The 12,366-nt window shown below is 45.1% G+C and overlaps 1 protein-coding gene across 2 annotated transcripts in view; it reads right to left on the minus strand.

Annotated features, from left to right (window-relative positions):
* Positions 1-5,040, minus strand: part of Ogfrl1 (opioid growth factor receptor like 1) — a 13,180-nt gene extending 8,140 nt beyond the window's left edge. The window contains exons 1-3 of one of the 2 annotated variants that reach the window (XM_005359873.3): positions 4,643-5,040; positions 491-577; positions 256-334 (exon numbers count right to left, since the gene is read on the minus strand). In XM_005359873.3, the coding sequence (XP_005359930.2) occupies positions 256-334; positions 491-577; positions 4,643-4,885 (409 nt within the window). In that variant the 5' untranslated portion in view covers positions 4,886-5,040. Of the gene's footprint in view, positions 1-255; positions 338-490; positions 578-4,642 lie in introns of both variants that reach the window. The other variant, XM_026785534.1, reaches the window with a different exon arrangement.
* Positions 5,041-12,366: the final 7,326 nt, after the last annotated feature.

The following is a 12,366-nucleotide window of genomic DNA, read 5'->3' on the forward strand; positions in this document are numbered from 1 at the left end:
CAGCAACAGCCATGACACACAGATAACAAGAAGATACAGTTAACCAGTATCTTTTTCTCCACAGTTCACTAAATGGATGACCACAACTCTAAAACCTGGGCTCTAGGGAGACATCAGCCTGCATAGGTAACAAGGCGAAACAAAGCTAACCAGCGAACACATGCATCAGACATACACAAAGTCGAGATAAGGAAAGAACACCCAAATATCCGTTAGGATTTAAAATTTGCTTTTTTACCAACATGGCTTACTTACCATCTGGCTTAAATGGAATTTTATTCTTATAAAAGCGAAGGTTGCTCAAGTCATTTTGATACCGAATATCTTTGAAGTTCTGCTAAAGGAAAAGATAAATTAATCTCCAGTATATGGGAACACACAAAAAGGCACAAGGACCGTTCCATTATGTTTTCTTACCAGCAGAGTAAAAACAGAAAAACGGAAAGACAAGCGTTTACATTTAAGGGGGAAAAGCATTCTGTTGTCTTACTGGGTACTGATGTCGGTATTTGTACAAATCTCTCGCAGCATAGAAGCTCCTCTTTGGTTTAGCAGCTGCTTCCGTGGGATCACCACCCTAAGACACAGAGTGAAACTCCGTCACACACTGACACAGAGCATGATACTGAGACCCTCACTGACACGGACAGAGGGACTGAGAAAGCTCCAGACCAAACTCCAAAATACTCAACATCTGTAAAGAGCCTTGAACACTGACAACCCATCCAGATGAAGGAAACGATTATGTCTCTATATTGATGCCCATAAGCAGTGCTGGCTGGCATGACCTCCTTGTTTGCGTCACAAATTCCTGCCCTGAGCTCTATCACTAAATACAAAACTTTCGATTCAGTAAATAGCAAACTCTTCAATGCCTTTGTGGAATAAATGCTAAGAATCAGTATCAATCCGGAACCGCACTCAGAATGAATTGCAAACATGTTTCAGGAGCCGATGACCAAACTTACTTCATACACCACTAGGAAAGGGTTAAGTTTGGCAACTCAAGTCTACACAGAAGATTCTCATTAAATCTGCATCTCGGAGCTGCACTTGAAAGTCAAGGAATATTTATGAACGGGAAGGGGGTTTTAAACTGAATTAGCTTTCTAAACTCCTTCAAAGCACCATAACAAACACAAGGCATGAATAATCATCTGCCCATTCAATGATCAATGGGACCTAAATCAGCAAATTGGAGATAAATGCGCAAAGCAAGACGGAGCTCATTCTCGGGAGGGATGAACATTGACTGAGGTACTTTCTGTGTGGCAATTCACTCAAGCTGCTAAACAGAGAGCCACCCCTGTGAGGTCACTGTCGATGGGTAAGAGGCGGGTCCCGGCATCCTTTAGCTATAGAGACCATATCATGTAGGACAAAATGCTTTTGCCCGATGACACGCGGGACAATGAGATGGAACATGGGGAAGTCTGCAGTGCTAGAATATGAATATTCATTAAGAAAGCTGCCCCCAGTCCCTTCTCTCTCATCATCTCCCGCCCTCTCTCAGTGCAGACAGACTGGCATCCTTCTAAGCGATCTTCACACGTTTCCGAGGTGGCGTGATTCTCACTCTTACTACAAGCGCAGAGCTACTTTAGCACCGAATCCTCCGACGTCTAACGGCGGCTACACTGTCATGTTACATAAGCAAGGAAAGGCTTCCATTCTGGTTCTTGCCACACTTTTCAAAATAGCTCCGCCTAGCAAGTTTCAGAATCTATTTAGCCCGAGCTACAACCACATGAATCATCACCTGCATTGGCCAAGAGCACTTTTCCATTTCCAGAACACTTCCGTGTCCCTTATTACTTCACTTGGGTCTTACAACATAGCTCACTGACCTTCATTACTGCTTGCACCTTGTTTCTAAGCTTAGAGGAACTAAACAAGGCTCGGATCCCGGCAACAGTGCAAGAACTAGCTGCTTCCACGCCTGTCTAATTAGGTCTGAGCCAGTGTCCTCCCTGCTAAAACTGACAAAAGTGATGAATATTTGAGAATCCTGTTACAAAGATCAACGACCCAAGGTCTGGAGCCAAGAGACTAGGTAAGTCTTGGTTCTGCTACTTTATATCTGTGAGGCATTTAAGAAAATCACTTAGCTGAATCTTAGTTTTATCATCTGTGAAATGAAGATTATGGCTCATGGCCTGCCTGGTTCCCCAAGACAGACTGCCAAGTGCCAATGCCTGCATCCTTCACCCTGCCAGCATCTGCCCTGTTTAGCTCTGGTCTCTTTCACTTCCTCAGAGAGGATTCTGCACCTTAACATACCACTCCCTTCCCCCTGGGCCATCAAAATTTACTTCTTCCAAGCCATTCCCCGAATCCAGCAAGCATGCTTCAGTCTCTCCAAACTTAGGCATAATCTCTCGCTTGACCCAAGTCTGCCTCAAATACAGATCATGCCTCCCCTCCCTTGTGATGTAAATCATCACCCAAGAATTGGGCATATTCTCTATCTAGAATCATAGTCTAGAGCTCACCCCGTAACCTAAATAAGGCTCTGCCCACAGCATGGCATTAAAAATGGGACAATTAGGAACTTTCCAAATAAATCTCTGTCTGGTAAAAATTACATCTCCATGGCCATCCCAGGTGACTTCCCAGCTATACTGAACCCCTCAAGGCCCTCCACCCTGAAGCAATGTTAGCATTGGCTGTCAGAATACCACACTCTCCTCCTGTCTTGTTTCCCGGGGTCACTGTCCCCTCGTTTTTGGCTCCTCTTAATCACACCCTCTGTCTAGAGCAGTAGGCCTCAACCTGGAGGTCACGACCCTTTCACAGGGGTTACAGATCATATATCCTGCATATCAGATATTTACATTACCATTCCAAACAGCAGCAAAAATATAGCTAAGAAGTAGCAGTGAAATAATTTTATGGTTGGAGGTCACCACAACAGGAGGGACTGTATTAAAGGGTCACAGCAGTAGGAAGGTTGGGAACCACTGGTCTAGAGTGAGGAGGTTTGTCCTCATCCCTCATGGCTCCTTGGTGACCTCTTATCTTGCACTGATTTTTAATTTACTCCTAAATGCCTGCCTACAGCTCCAATACTAGACCAACTATTTATAGAGAGCATTAACTACTCTTCAGTCCCTCTCAAATGCCTAATAGGACGGCAAACTTAAGACTCGACTTAACCTCTAAAGTATCTTCCGCCCCAGGCTTTGTCTTCTCAGTTACTGGTACCATCCTTTGTCTCTTGCTTACAGAGAGGTGGACATCAGCAAGGACGGTGATGAGAAACCAGTCTGCAACCTACTTTAAAGGGGGAGCTGGCTGTTCCAAGCAAGGAACAAACAGGGTGAAGGGCCAAACAGAAACCAGGAGATTATTTAAGAAGCTGGGTGATACTTACAGAGGAAAAAGTTGCCATTAATGGATGGTCTACTTAGTCACTCAGGTTGGGGGGGGGGGCATTGGCTGAAATGTTATCCTGCTATTTTAACACAGATTGACCTCATTAATTAGATTATTACCCTTTTTTATTCCAAACATCTGTCAATAGCTACTTACTTGGGGAGACAAATGGAAAGATAAAACACCGGAATATGACAAGTAATACTGTTTCAGGGTTCAGCACACAACGCTAGATGCAAACCAGAGCACGAGGGAAGAATGGCCCCATCCCATCCATTAGGGCCAAAGCGCTCATTTTGGTGACAGACATACTTAGGTCTGCATCTTTCTTTCCCTTTATGCTTTATGCAGGATTCTCCTTAGAAGGCTCACAATTCTCTAAAATGATAATTAAAATGGCATGCACACACCCAAAACTGCATTCCATTTCAATAACACGCTCAACTAGCTCCTATAGGAAGGCTCTGCCGTCCTCCCAAGAAGACGAGACTTCCCCTAAAGTCACTTTGGACTTGGGGCTCCATTTTCTCTTAAGTGGTAATAGGGGGATGTTAACCTTCAACACACTGCAGACTTCTTTATATATATTAAAAAAAAAATACAGTCCCTCCATTTAAAAGTTTCTGAGGCCCGGATAGGTAAAGGGACTCTCTCCCCTTTCCCCCTCCCCCACCAACCTCCATAACGGTATTGGTCAAGTGATTTAAGCTTGGTTGGATCAACAAGTCTTCTGCGTGAAACAAAATGTTTAAGGAATGTCTTGAAGCCGTTGAAAGGTATCTCTTGGGGAAACGAACCCAGGCATATTAAGTTTGCACGGGAACCTTTCTGCAATACTTTTAATGGCCGTGGACCCCCGCTGAGGGGGAGACTGCGCAGTTCCTTCTTGTTCTGAATATTTAAAAAGAAAAAAACCAAACAGTAACACGCACCGGTCGGGTCCTCACAATCCTCTATTTTTAGGCTGGTTCCTCCCACCCCACCTTCGCATCACCCAGCTGCGCTGCAGAGGCAAAGATAACACCTAGAGGAGTCGGGGTTTGCCTTGGGGGACTTCCCCATGGTAATCACAGCAAGGCCCCAGGTCAGCAGCGAGTCACCCAGGCAATCCTGGCCACCGCAGGCTCCCCCAGGTCGGATGCCCGGGCCATGCACGCCTAGCATCCCTCCCTGCACCCCCATGGGGCCGCTCGCTGTCCCCCTCCCCGGTGCCCGGGCGCTCAGCCCTGCCGGGACCACCCCGGGTCCGGGTCCGGGGGTCGCGTACCTGCTCGGCGCCCCCCGCCTCGGCGTTGTCCTCCGGCACGGGGCTGTCGCGGGGCCGCCCTCCGGCTCTCTCGGGAGGCTGCTCGGGCTGCTCCGGTTCGCCGTGCTCCTGGCCTTCGCCACCGCCTGCCGGCCCCGGCTGCTCGGGCTCGGGTTCGGGCTCCGAATCGGTCTGCCAGGTGGAGTCGCAGTCCTCCACGGTGGTGGGCTCGCGGAAGCTGACCCCGCCGAGCAGGTTGCCCATTGAAGAGGCTGCGGCAGCGCGCTAGGGCCCGGGCATGGCCGCGTTCCTCTCGGGGTGCAGGCGGCAGCTCGCTCGGCCCGCGGTGCACAGTTCAGCGCGGCCGCGGGCGCTCCAGTGCACAGGCGGGGAGGAGCCGGGAGCCCCGGGGCCGCCGCCGCACGCGTCTCTGCCCGCCCATCCCGCCGCCGCCCCGCCCCCGAGGAGCCGACCCACTCCCGAGCGCGGTCCACCAGCTCCTCCGGGACTCGCCCCCACCCCTTCCCCGGTCCCCTGGAGTCGACAGGGGTCAGCTGCCCCACCCTGTCTGGCCATGGTGCCGCCCCCTTGGGGCTCCTCCCAGCTAAGCTGGACGACTGATCCCGCCCAGGTCAGAGAGTGGAAGGAGTTGTCTCCATCAGCAGTCGGGTCCTGCCCACACCCCCGCCCCCACGGGCTGGTCCAAGAGGAAGACAAATTAGCCGCAGCAAAAGACAAAAGCTAATGGTGACAGTGCACCCTCTAAACAGGAAATCCGAGCTTCAGGAGCAGGACTTAGGGCCACCGAGAGTCCCTGCGGTCTGAATAAAAGTCAGAGCTATCTGTCACCCCAGCCAAAGAGCAAACTTCTCTTGAAACAAAGGAGCAGCATGGTTCATCTCTGAGTAGTTTTAACAGTACCCACTCCACATGTGAGCTCTCTGCAGAAAAATCTCAGACCCTCAGAATCTGTACTGCAGAGGGCCTGGTTCTAAGTGGAGTTCAGACTCATAGTTCTAAGGGGACAACCAAAGAGTGTGAAACAAATCTCACGAAGCTGGGGCCCTCTTCCCTCCTAGTCTGGATGGGACGTCTGTTGGGGAGCATTGCCTGGGCTCATGCAGGCAGCTTGGTGCTCAGAAAACATTATTGAATAGGCACACACACAAAAAATGGGTTAGTTTTGTTTGTTTGTTTGTTTGTTTGTTTATTAAACGAGCCAATTGTACTCAAAACTAGTAATTAAAAAAGTACAATTGAAGGTAGGTGGGTATTGCTTAGGGGACTACTCAGGCAAACAGGCTGCCCTCCCCACAGATAAATCAAGGTTGCTTCTTTTCAAACATTGCAGTGGGGTGGGTGTCTGTCACTAGTTTCTGACTTTGGATAGATCACATAGCTTCTTGAGTCTCCAGTTCCCTCAGCTTTGAAATGATGCCAGGTTTTTCTCTCTCGGGTGGCATCTGGTTTGACTTTTAATGACTTCATGACTAGCAGAGGCTCTAAAACTAATAATGGATCCATGATACACACAAAAAGAGCTTTCTGGTCAGGATATCATAAAAACTGATGATATTAAGATGAAATCCTTCTTGCCAGACCCAGACAAAGTTAGGGCCAGACAGTATTATTTGGGGACGTGGTGTTCATGCCTGTCTGAGGTAAGTAGTTTCTTGGCTCATAAGATTTGTTTGTTCTAAAAGACCATCAGAGTTTGCACGCCTCTCCCACTGGAGAAAAAAAAAATTATCCTTAGCATTGAGATTGTTGCAGACCATACAAACGCTTCTTCAGAACATTTTCTTAGCAATCCTACCTACTAAACAACTGAACTCATCTCAACTCCTTCCTCCACCTCCAAAACCTAAACTCTTGATATCCAAAAAGCTTATGTAAATTCAACTTGTTTTGAGTTTAGAATCATATCCTTGCCTCAATCCGTCTTGGATTTATCCAGTTTACTTTGAGGTGCCTACCCTCTCCTCAGTGCTCTGCTCTTCCCAAACAAACATCATCGTGGAGAAACACTAATTGTCCTTTATGATGACAATGACTTGGCGAAAAAAAATTATGGGGTAGCTGCAAAACAAATCAATCAAACACTGTTAAAATCCAGGGATTCTATTCATCTTCCATCGGTACCAGACAAGAACATACTGCAAAAGTGAACATTTAGCTGGTCCAGAGTGGATGATGCTGGAAGTCTAGGGATAATGTACCCAGGTGCTCCACCAGTTGGCCTAGTTGTGGGCAGAATCAAGTCAGGTGCATTGTCTTTGCTTTTCTGCAGCTGAGATCGTTTCCCTCCCTCCCAGATGCCTTGGTTGCATGAAGGTTTTTTTCTAGGGTTAAGGCCCCATGGGAATCTCCCCCTTGTGTGCTCACAGGTCTGTTGGTATCATCCATGTTCAGGTTTTATTTAGGCAGTCGTGTTCATGAGACTTCATGGATGTAGCCTCCCTGACATTTCTGAAAAGGGACACTCACAGCACACTCCTATTCCTCTGGCTCTTACAAACGTTCCCCTTCCTCTTCCACTATATGTACCGACAGTTAAAACACACACACACACACACACACATACACACACACAAGTAGTCTACGGTTTGAGAAAGAACAAGGAGGTGGGGGCATGTGGGAAGGGCTGGAGGGAGGAAAGGGAAGGGCAAAAATGATGGGATCATATTTTAATTTCAAGTTTTTTTTTTTAAAAAGAAAAGGACTGTTTTAACCCTCACTCTTGAATTGCTTCTAACCTTGAAAAATAGAACCTGAAATAAAAGACATTCTGAGATTTTCAAAGTTAAGCCACAAGGAAGTTTGCATTCCCAGCATATTATTTTGGGGTATTCCTCTGACAGCTTGGGGCTAACATGTAAACTCAATTCCCTTGATACTGCCTTGCTGGAAAGGCCACTGGAACAGGACTCTGGCTAGGGCTGCCAGCTAATCCCTGCCTCTCAGTATCTCTTGTTAAATGTGAATTGCTTCATGCTGAATCCATTCACTAGACAGACCTCATTCAGTAGGATTCATTGATCCTACTCGGAACAAAATAAGCACACAATGGAGCGGTGATTGAATTTCTGAGTCATGAAATTTAATAAAATGACTATTGTTTTTAGGTCACTAAATTCTTGAAATGCTCTGTTATACAGTGGGAAGTATGTATACAAGCCTATATATATTTACATACATAAACATAAGTAACTGCTCCAGTTAAGTTCTTATATTTTCCTATACTTTTTGGCATTTTTATCAGCTTTATAGGGTTATATATCACTTGCCAAGTTGTGAAATGTGTTTATTAATGAGTGTTGTTTTATATGAAATATCATAAAAACATAATGTAAACTTAAAGTAAAACACTTCAAGTAAGTTTAAAGCAATAATTTGCCTACATTGTATCCAAAATATGTTCTTAATAGTTAATTCTGAATGTCTCTTGGGTCCTGTAGAAAAAGGAATAACTTGATGAATAACTAATTAAAAATTTTTTCCTACCTCTGAGAGTACATAACATTTTTGAATTAACAAACAGTTAAGCATACTTTCAAAACTTCATCATTTTCCTGGATATGGTAGTCTAGCCCCATCTTAGGCACAGTTACTATGGCTGTGATGAAACACGATGACCGAAAGCAACCTGGGGAGAAAGGGTTTATTTGGTTTATTTTTCTGCACCATATCACAGTTCATCATCAACAGAAGTCAGGACAGGAACTCCTACAGGGCAGGAACCTGGTGGCAACAGCTAAGACGCATGGAGAAGAGCTGCTTACTGACTTGTTTCCGATGGCATGCTCAGCCTGCTAGCTCATAGAACCCAGGACCACCAGCCCAGGGATGGCACCACCCAGAATGGTCTGGGCCCTCACCCATCAATCACTAATTAAGAAACTGTTCTAGTCTTGCCTGCAGCCCTAGCTTAGGTAGGCATTTTCTGAATTAGACTCCTTCTTCTCAGATAACCTTGCCTTGTGTCTAGTTGACATAAAACTAGCCAGCACACGCCCTGCAGTGACTCAGAAGACTTAGGTGGGGGCCTTAATTTAGGCCTGGAGTTCAAAACCAACCCAAGCAACATAGGGAGAAACTGTCTCAAAACAAAACAAATTTCAGCACTTAACCCTGTACCAGAAATCATCTTAACTCATTAGCGGATGCTACTTCTAGTCATTATTCATCTAACACATCCTTGAAGAATAGCAGATTTAGCTCTCATGTAAATTGTATGTTGAATGGGGAGAAAGGACCGTCAGAATGGACAGCAATGAGGCATGACTTCTGCCTCCCTGTATCTAGATTCTCACTGGAGTCACCCATGCCCTGGTGCCATTCTCTAGTGTAATTTCTGCTATTGTCTGGGAAGCATTGAAAGGTCTTCAAGAGGAATGGACACACCAGAAACGAAGCCCTTGGATGGATTCCCAAGTGCAGCTGGCATAACTCGCATTTGATTTTACAGTGATCTGTGTTTTAAGAATATCGATAAAAGAGGTCTTGTTGGTGCCTATGTCCTTTGAGAATCTTCCAAATAAGCACCGAGGTCAGATGAAGGCCCACGTTGCCTGACCTCAGGAGTTAACCCTTCAACAGCTCCCAGAAAAATCCTAGAGGGGGTGAAGAAAAAGGCATCTCGAAGAAACAGCTGTGTGCTATGCTAGTCCTTTAACTCACCACAGTAAACATCTCTGCTAACCCTTGCAGGGCCACTGTGCCCCTGAGAATGAGATGCTCTTTATCCCACTGGATTGGAGGCCTTGCCCAAAGACCCAGGAGGCACCTTCACAAGGACTATGACCTACACAACCACTTCTGGAGTCTTTGACTAGACCAGTGCTTGCTAGAAATTTCCCGAAATCATCTCCTCTTTTCAAAGAAGGAATTTGTGAATGTTTTCGTTCATAAGGACAAATTAAGGCATGCTTTTACATTAGCTACCACCCCCCAGTTCTGTCTCTCCTTCATGTGCAGTATCACCATCACCACCACGGTGCCGCCCACAAAATCTGCTCCCTCGCTGGATACCGCACTTGGGAAGGCTATTTTTATCCTGCCTGTTATTTCTTATCTTCATAGGCTTTTATGGCTGGTGTATTTTCTACCCATTAACTCTTTCCTAAAATTCTCTCATTAGCAATTTTAGCCATTTTTCTAGGTCAGAATGAGAGCCCTCAAAGTTGTTGTAAATGAGATACAGACATAAAAGAACATATACCTTGCTTTAATGACATCAAATTTTATGTAACAAAGAGATTTATGTATTTTTAATAATTAATAGAAAATTCCAAATATCATGCTATCAAGTTTTAGTAACAACTGAATTAAATCCTCTCATTGGCAGTTGAACTGCTGCCAGGATTCTCAGGCATGCCTGGGGTACTTTAAATATTACCACTTCTAATCTATCAAAATGACAAAATATAATGAGTATGTGATTCCAGTTTGCTTGATTGGTTTCCCAACACTTAATTTGTTTCACCAGCATTCACTAGGGATGGCCCTTGCGCAAGTCAGGGTCACAGACTCAGAGTCTGAGAGTGCATTGGGGAAGACAGCAATTCAACAAACAATAATAATGATAGAAATGGGAAGTACAACAGAGGCAAGATGCAGCGGCCGTGGCGTGGCTTTAGGGGGTTTCTCTGGGGGAGGTGACATGCAAGTGAGGAAGAGAGGGACTGAAGGAGAAGAAACAGAACAAGGAGCAGTGAGAAGAGTGGTTCTGGCTCCGACAGGGTGTGGAAAACAGCAGCAAGCCAAATCAAGACTAGCCCTCAGCCGTGCGGCAGGAGTACAGCAGCGAGCCGGGAACAAGCTGGCCAGAGCAGTGGATTCAGAGTAATCAGGGTAATGCAGCTCGTTTTCCTTCCTTCCAAGACCACCGGCTAGTCAGCTTCATCAAGAAAAGCGGTTTTTGTATTCCTGTAAGGCTTCTGGTGTTTGTCACTTTGTCATGAAGTGCTGGTGGGAGGAGGGGACCCTGCAGCACAGCTGATGTAAGGACATATAACACCCTACCTTTGGGGGAATCCAAGAAACACTGATCCTAACAGGCATCTTGTCTCACTTAAATGTGAAAACCTATATATTTGAAAGTCTCCACCGTGGGGTAGGTAAGAGGGAAAACGTAGCACTGTTTAGCTACTGGTTTATTTCTTTAAAAAACAAATACAAACAAACAAACAAAAACAAAAGAAAAAAACCTATCAAGACCATTGAGTATTTTTTTATTAGATTTTTTTTAAAAAAAATAAAACAATCTAAATTCCCACTTCCTCCCCTCCTCCCATTCCCTCCACACACTCTCCCACCCTACCATCATCTAATCCTAAGAGAGGGTAAGGCACATTGCTTTGTAGAAGGTACAAGGCCCTCCCTGCTACATCTAGGTTGAGCAAGGTATACATCCAAAGAGAATAGGATCCTCAAAGGCCAGTACATGCAGTAGAGATAAATCCCAGTGCCACTGCCAGTGGTCCCTCCATCTGCCCCAGCCATGCAACTGTCAATCACATTCAGAGGGACTAGTTTGGTCCTATGCTTGTTCCTTCCCAGTCCATCTGGAATTGGTGAGCTCCCATTAGCTCAGGTAAACTGTTTCAGTGGATGAACCCTTCATGGTCTTGACCTCTTTGCTCATATTCAAATTCTTTTCACTCTTCAACTGGACTTTGGAAGCTCAGTCCAGTGCTCCGATGTGGGTCTCTGCCTCTCTTACCATCTGTTGTTGGGCAAAGGTTCTATGGTGATATTTAAGATAATCATCAGTCTGACTACAGGGCAAGCCAAGATCGAGCCCCCTATCCTCTATTGCTTAGGGTCTTAGGTGCGGTCATCCTTGGGGATTCCTGGGAATTTCTCTATAGTCAAGTTTCTGCTAACCCTATAATGGCTCCCTCAATTAAGATATCTTTTTCCTTGCTCTCATCTCTGTCCTTCCTCCACCTCGACCATCCTATTCCCTCAAGTTCTCCCTACCCCTTGAGTATTTTCACAGCACAAAGCCCAATCACACCAAAGTTCCTACTAAGACCAAGGTTAAAGGTCTTATCATGTGTGTTTTGCATTAGGACATAGTAAGGTGTTACTAGACATACTGATAGTGAAATTACACTGAAACTAACATGGTAAGAACTAGGTAAGAGATCATCATTTGAACTAAACCAAGGAAGTCAACCTGTGAACTAAGAGTAGACTAGTCTTCAGAATTAAAAATAGCACTTGTTCAAAACTATAGTTAACAGTTCTCATCTGGATAATTCAGCTGCATATTGTTATTTTGAAAAAATACTATAAACCTTATGAAACAAGAATATTTGATCTCATGAATTTAAAGGATTTGTATCATATAATCTTTTCAATAATTATTCCATTATTTTTTTCTTACATAATTCTTATTATTGGTCCTTTAAATTTTTCTAATCACTTAAAAGTATTTCAGTAACTGAACCAAAAAATAATGAAAGAAAGAAAGAAAGAAAGAAAGAAAGAAAGAAAGAAAGAAAGAAAGAAAGGAAGAAAGAAAGAAAGATCATATGTAAACCCCTGCTGGACTTTCTCCCAGATCTGAAGGGCATTGGCTACAAAATTAACAACCAAGGAACACGTGGTTTGTGTGGGTGTGTGCCAGGCTTCTGGGAGTTCCCCGTTCTTCTCCTTGTCTTTTGAAATAATCCTCAAGCAATGGGTTTTCTCCAGGCAACTCGTGCAGGTGCAGCTATGAGAACATATCAGAAGCA

The sequence above is a fragment of the Microtus ochrogaster genome, linkage group LG2 (assembly GCF_000317375.1).
Source record: "Microtus ochrogaster isolate Prairie Vole_2 linkage group LG2, MicOch1.0, whole genome shotgun sequence".
In the NCBI taxonomy this organism is placed as follows: Eukaryota; Metazoa; Chordata; class Mammalia; order Rodentia; family Cricetidae; genus Microtus; species Microtus ochrogaster.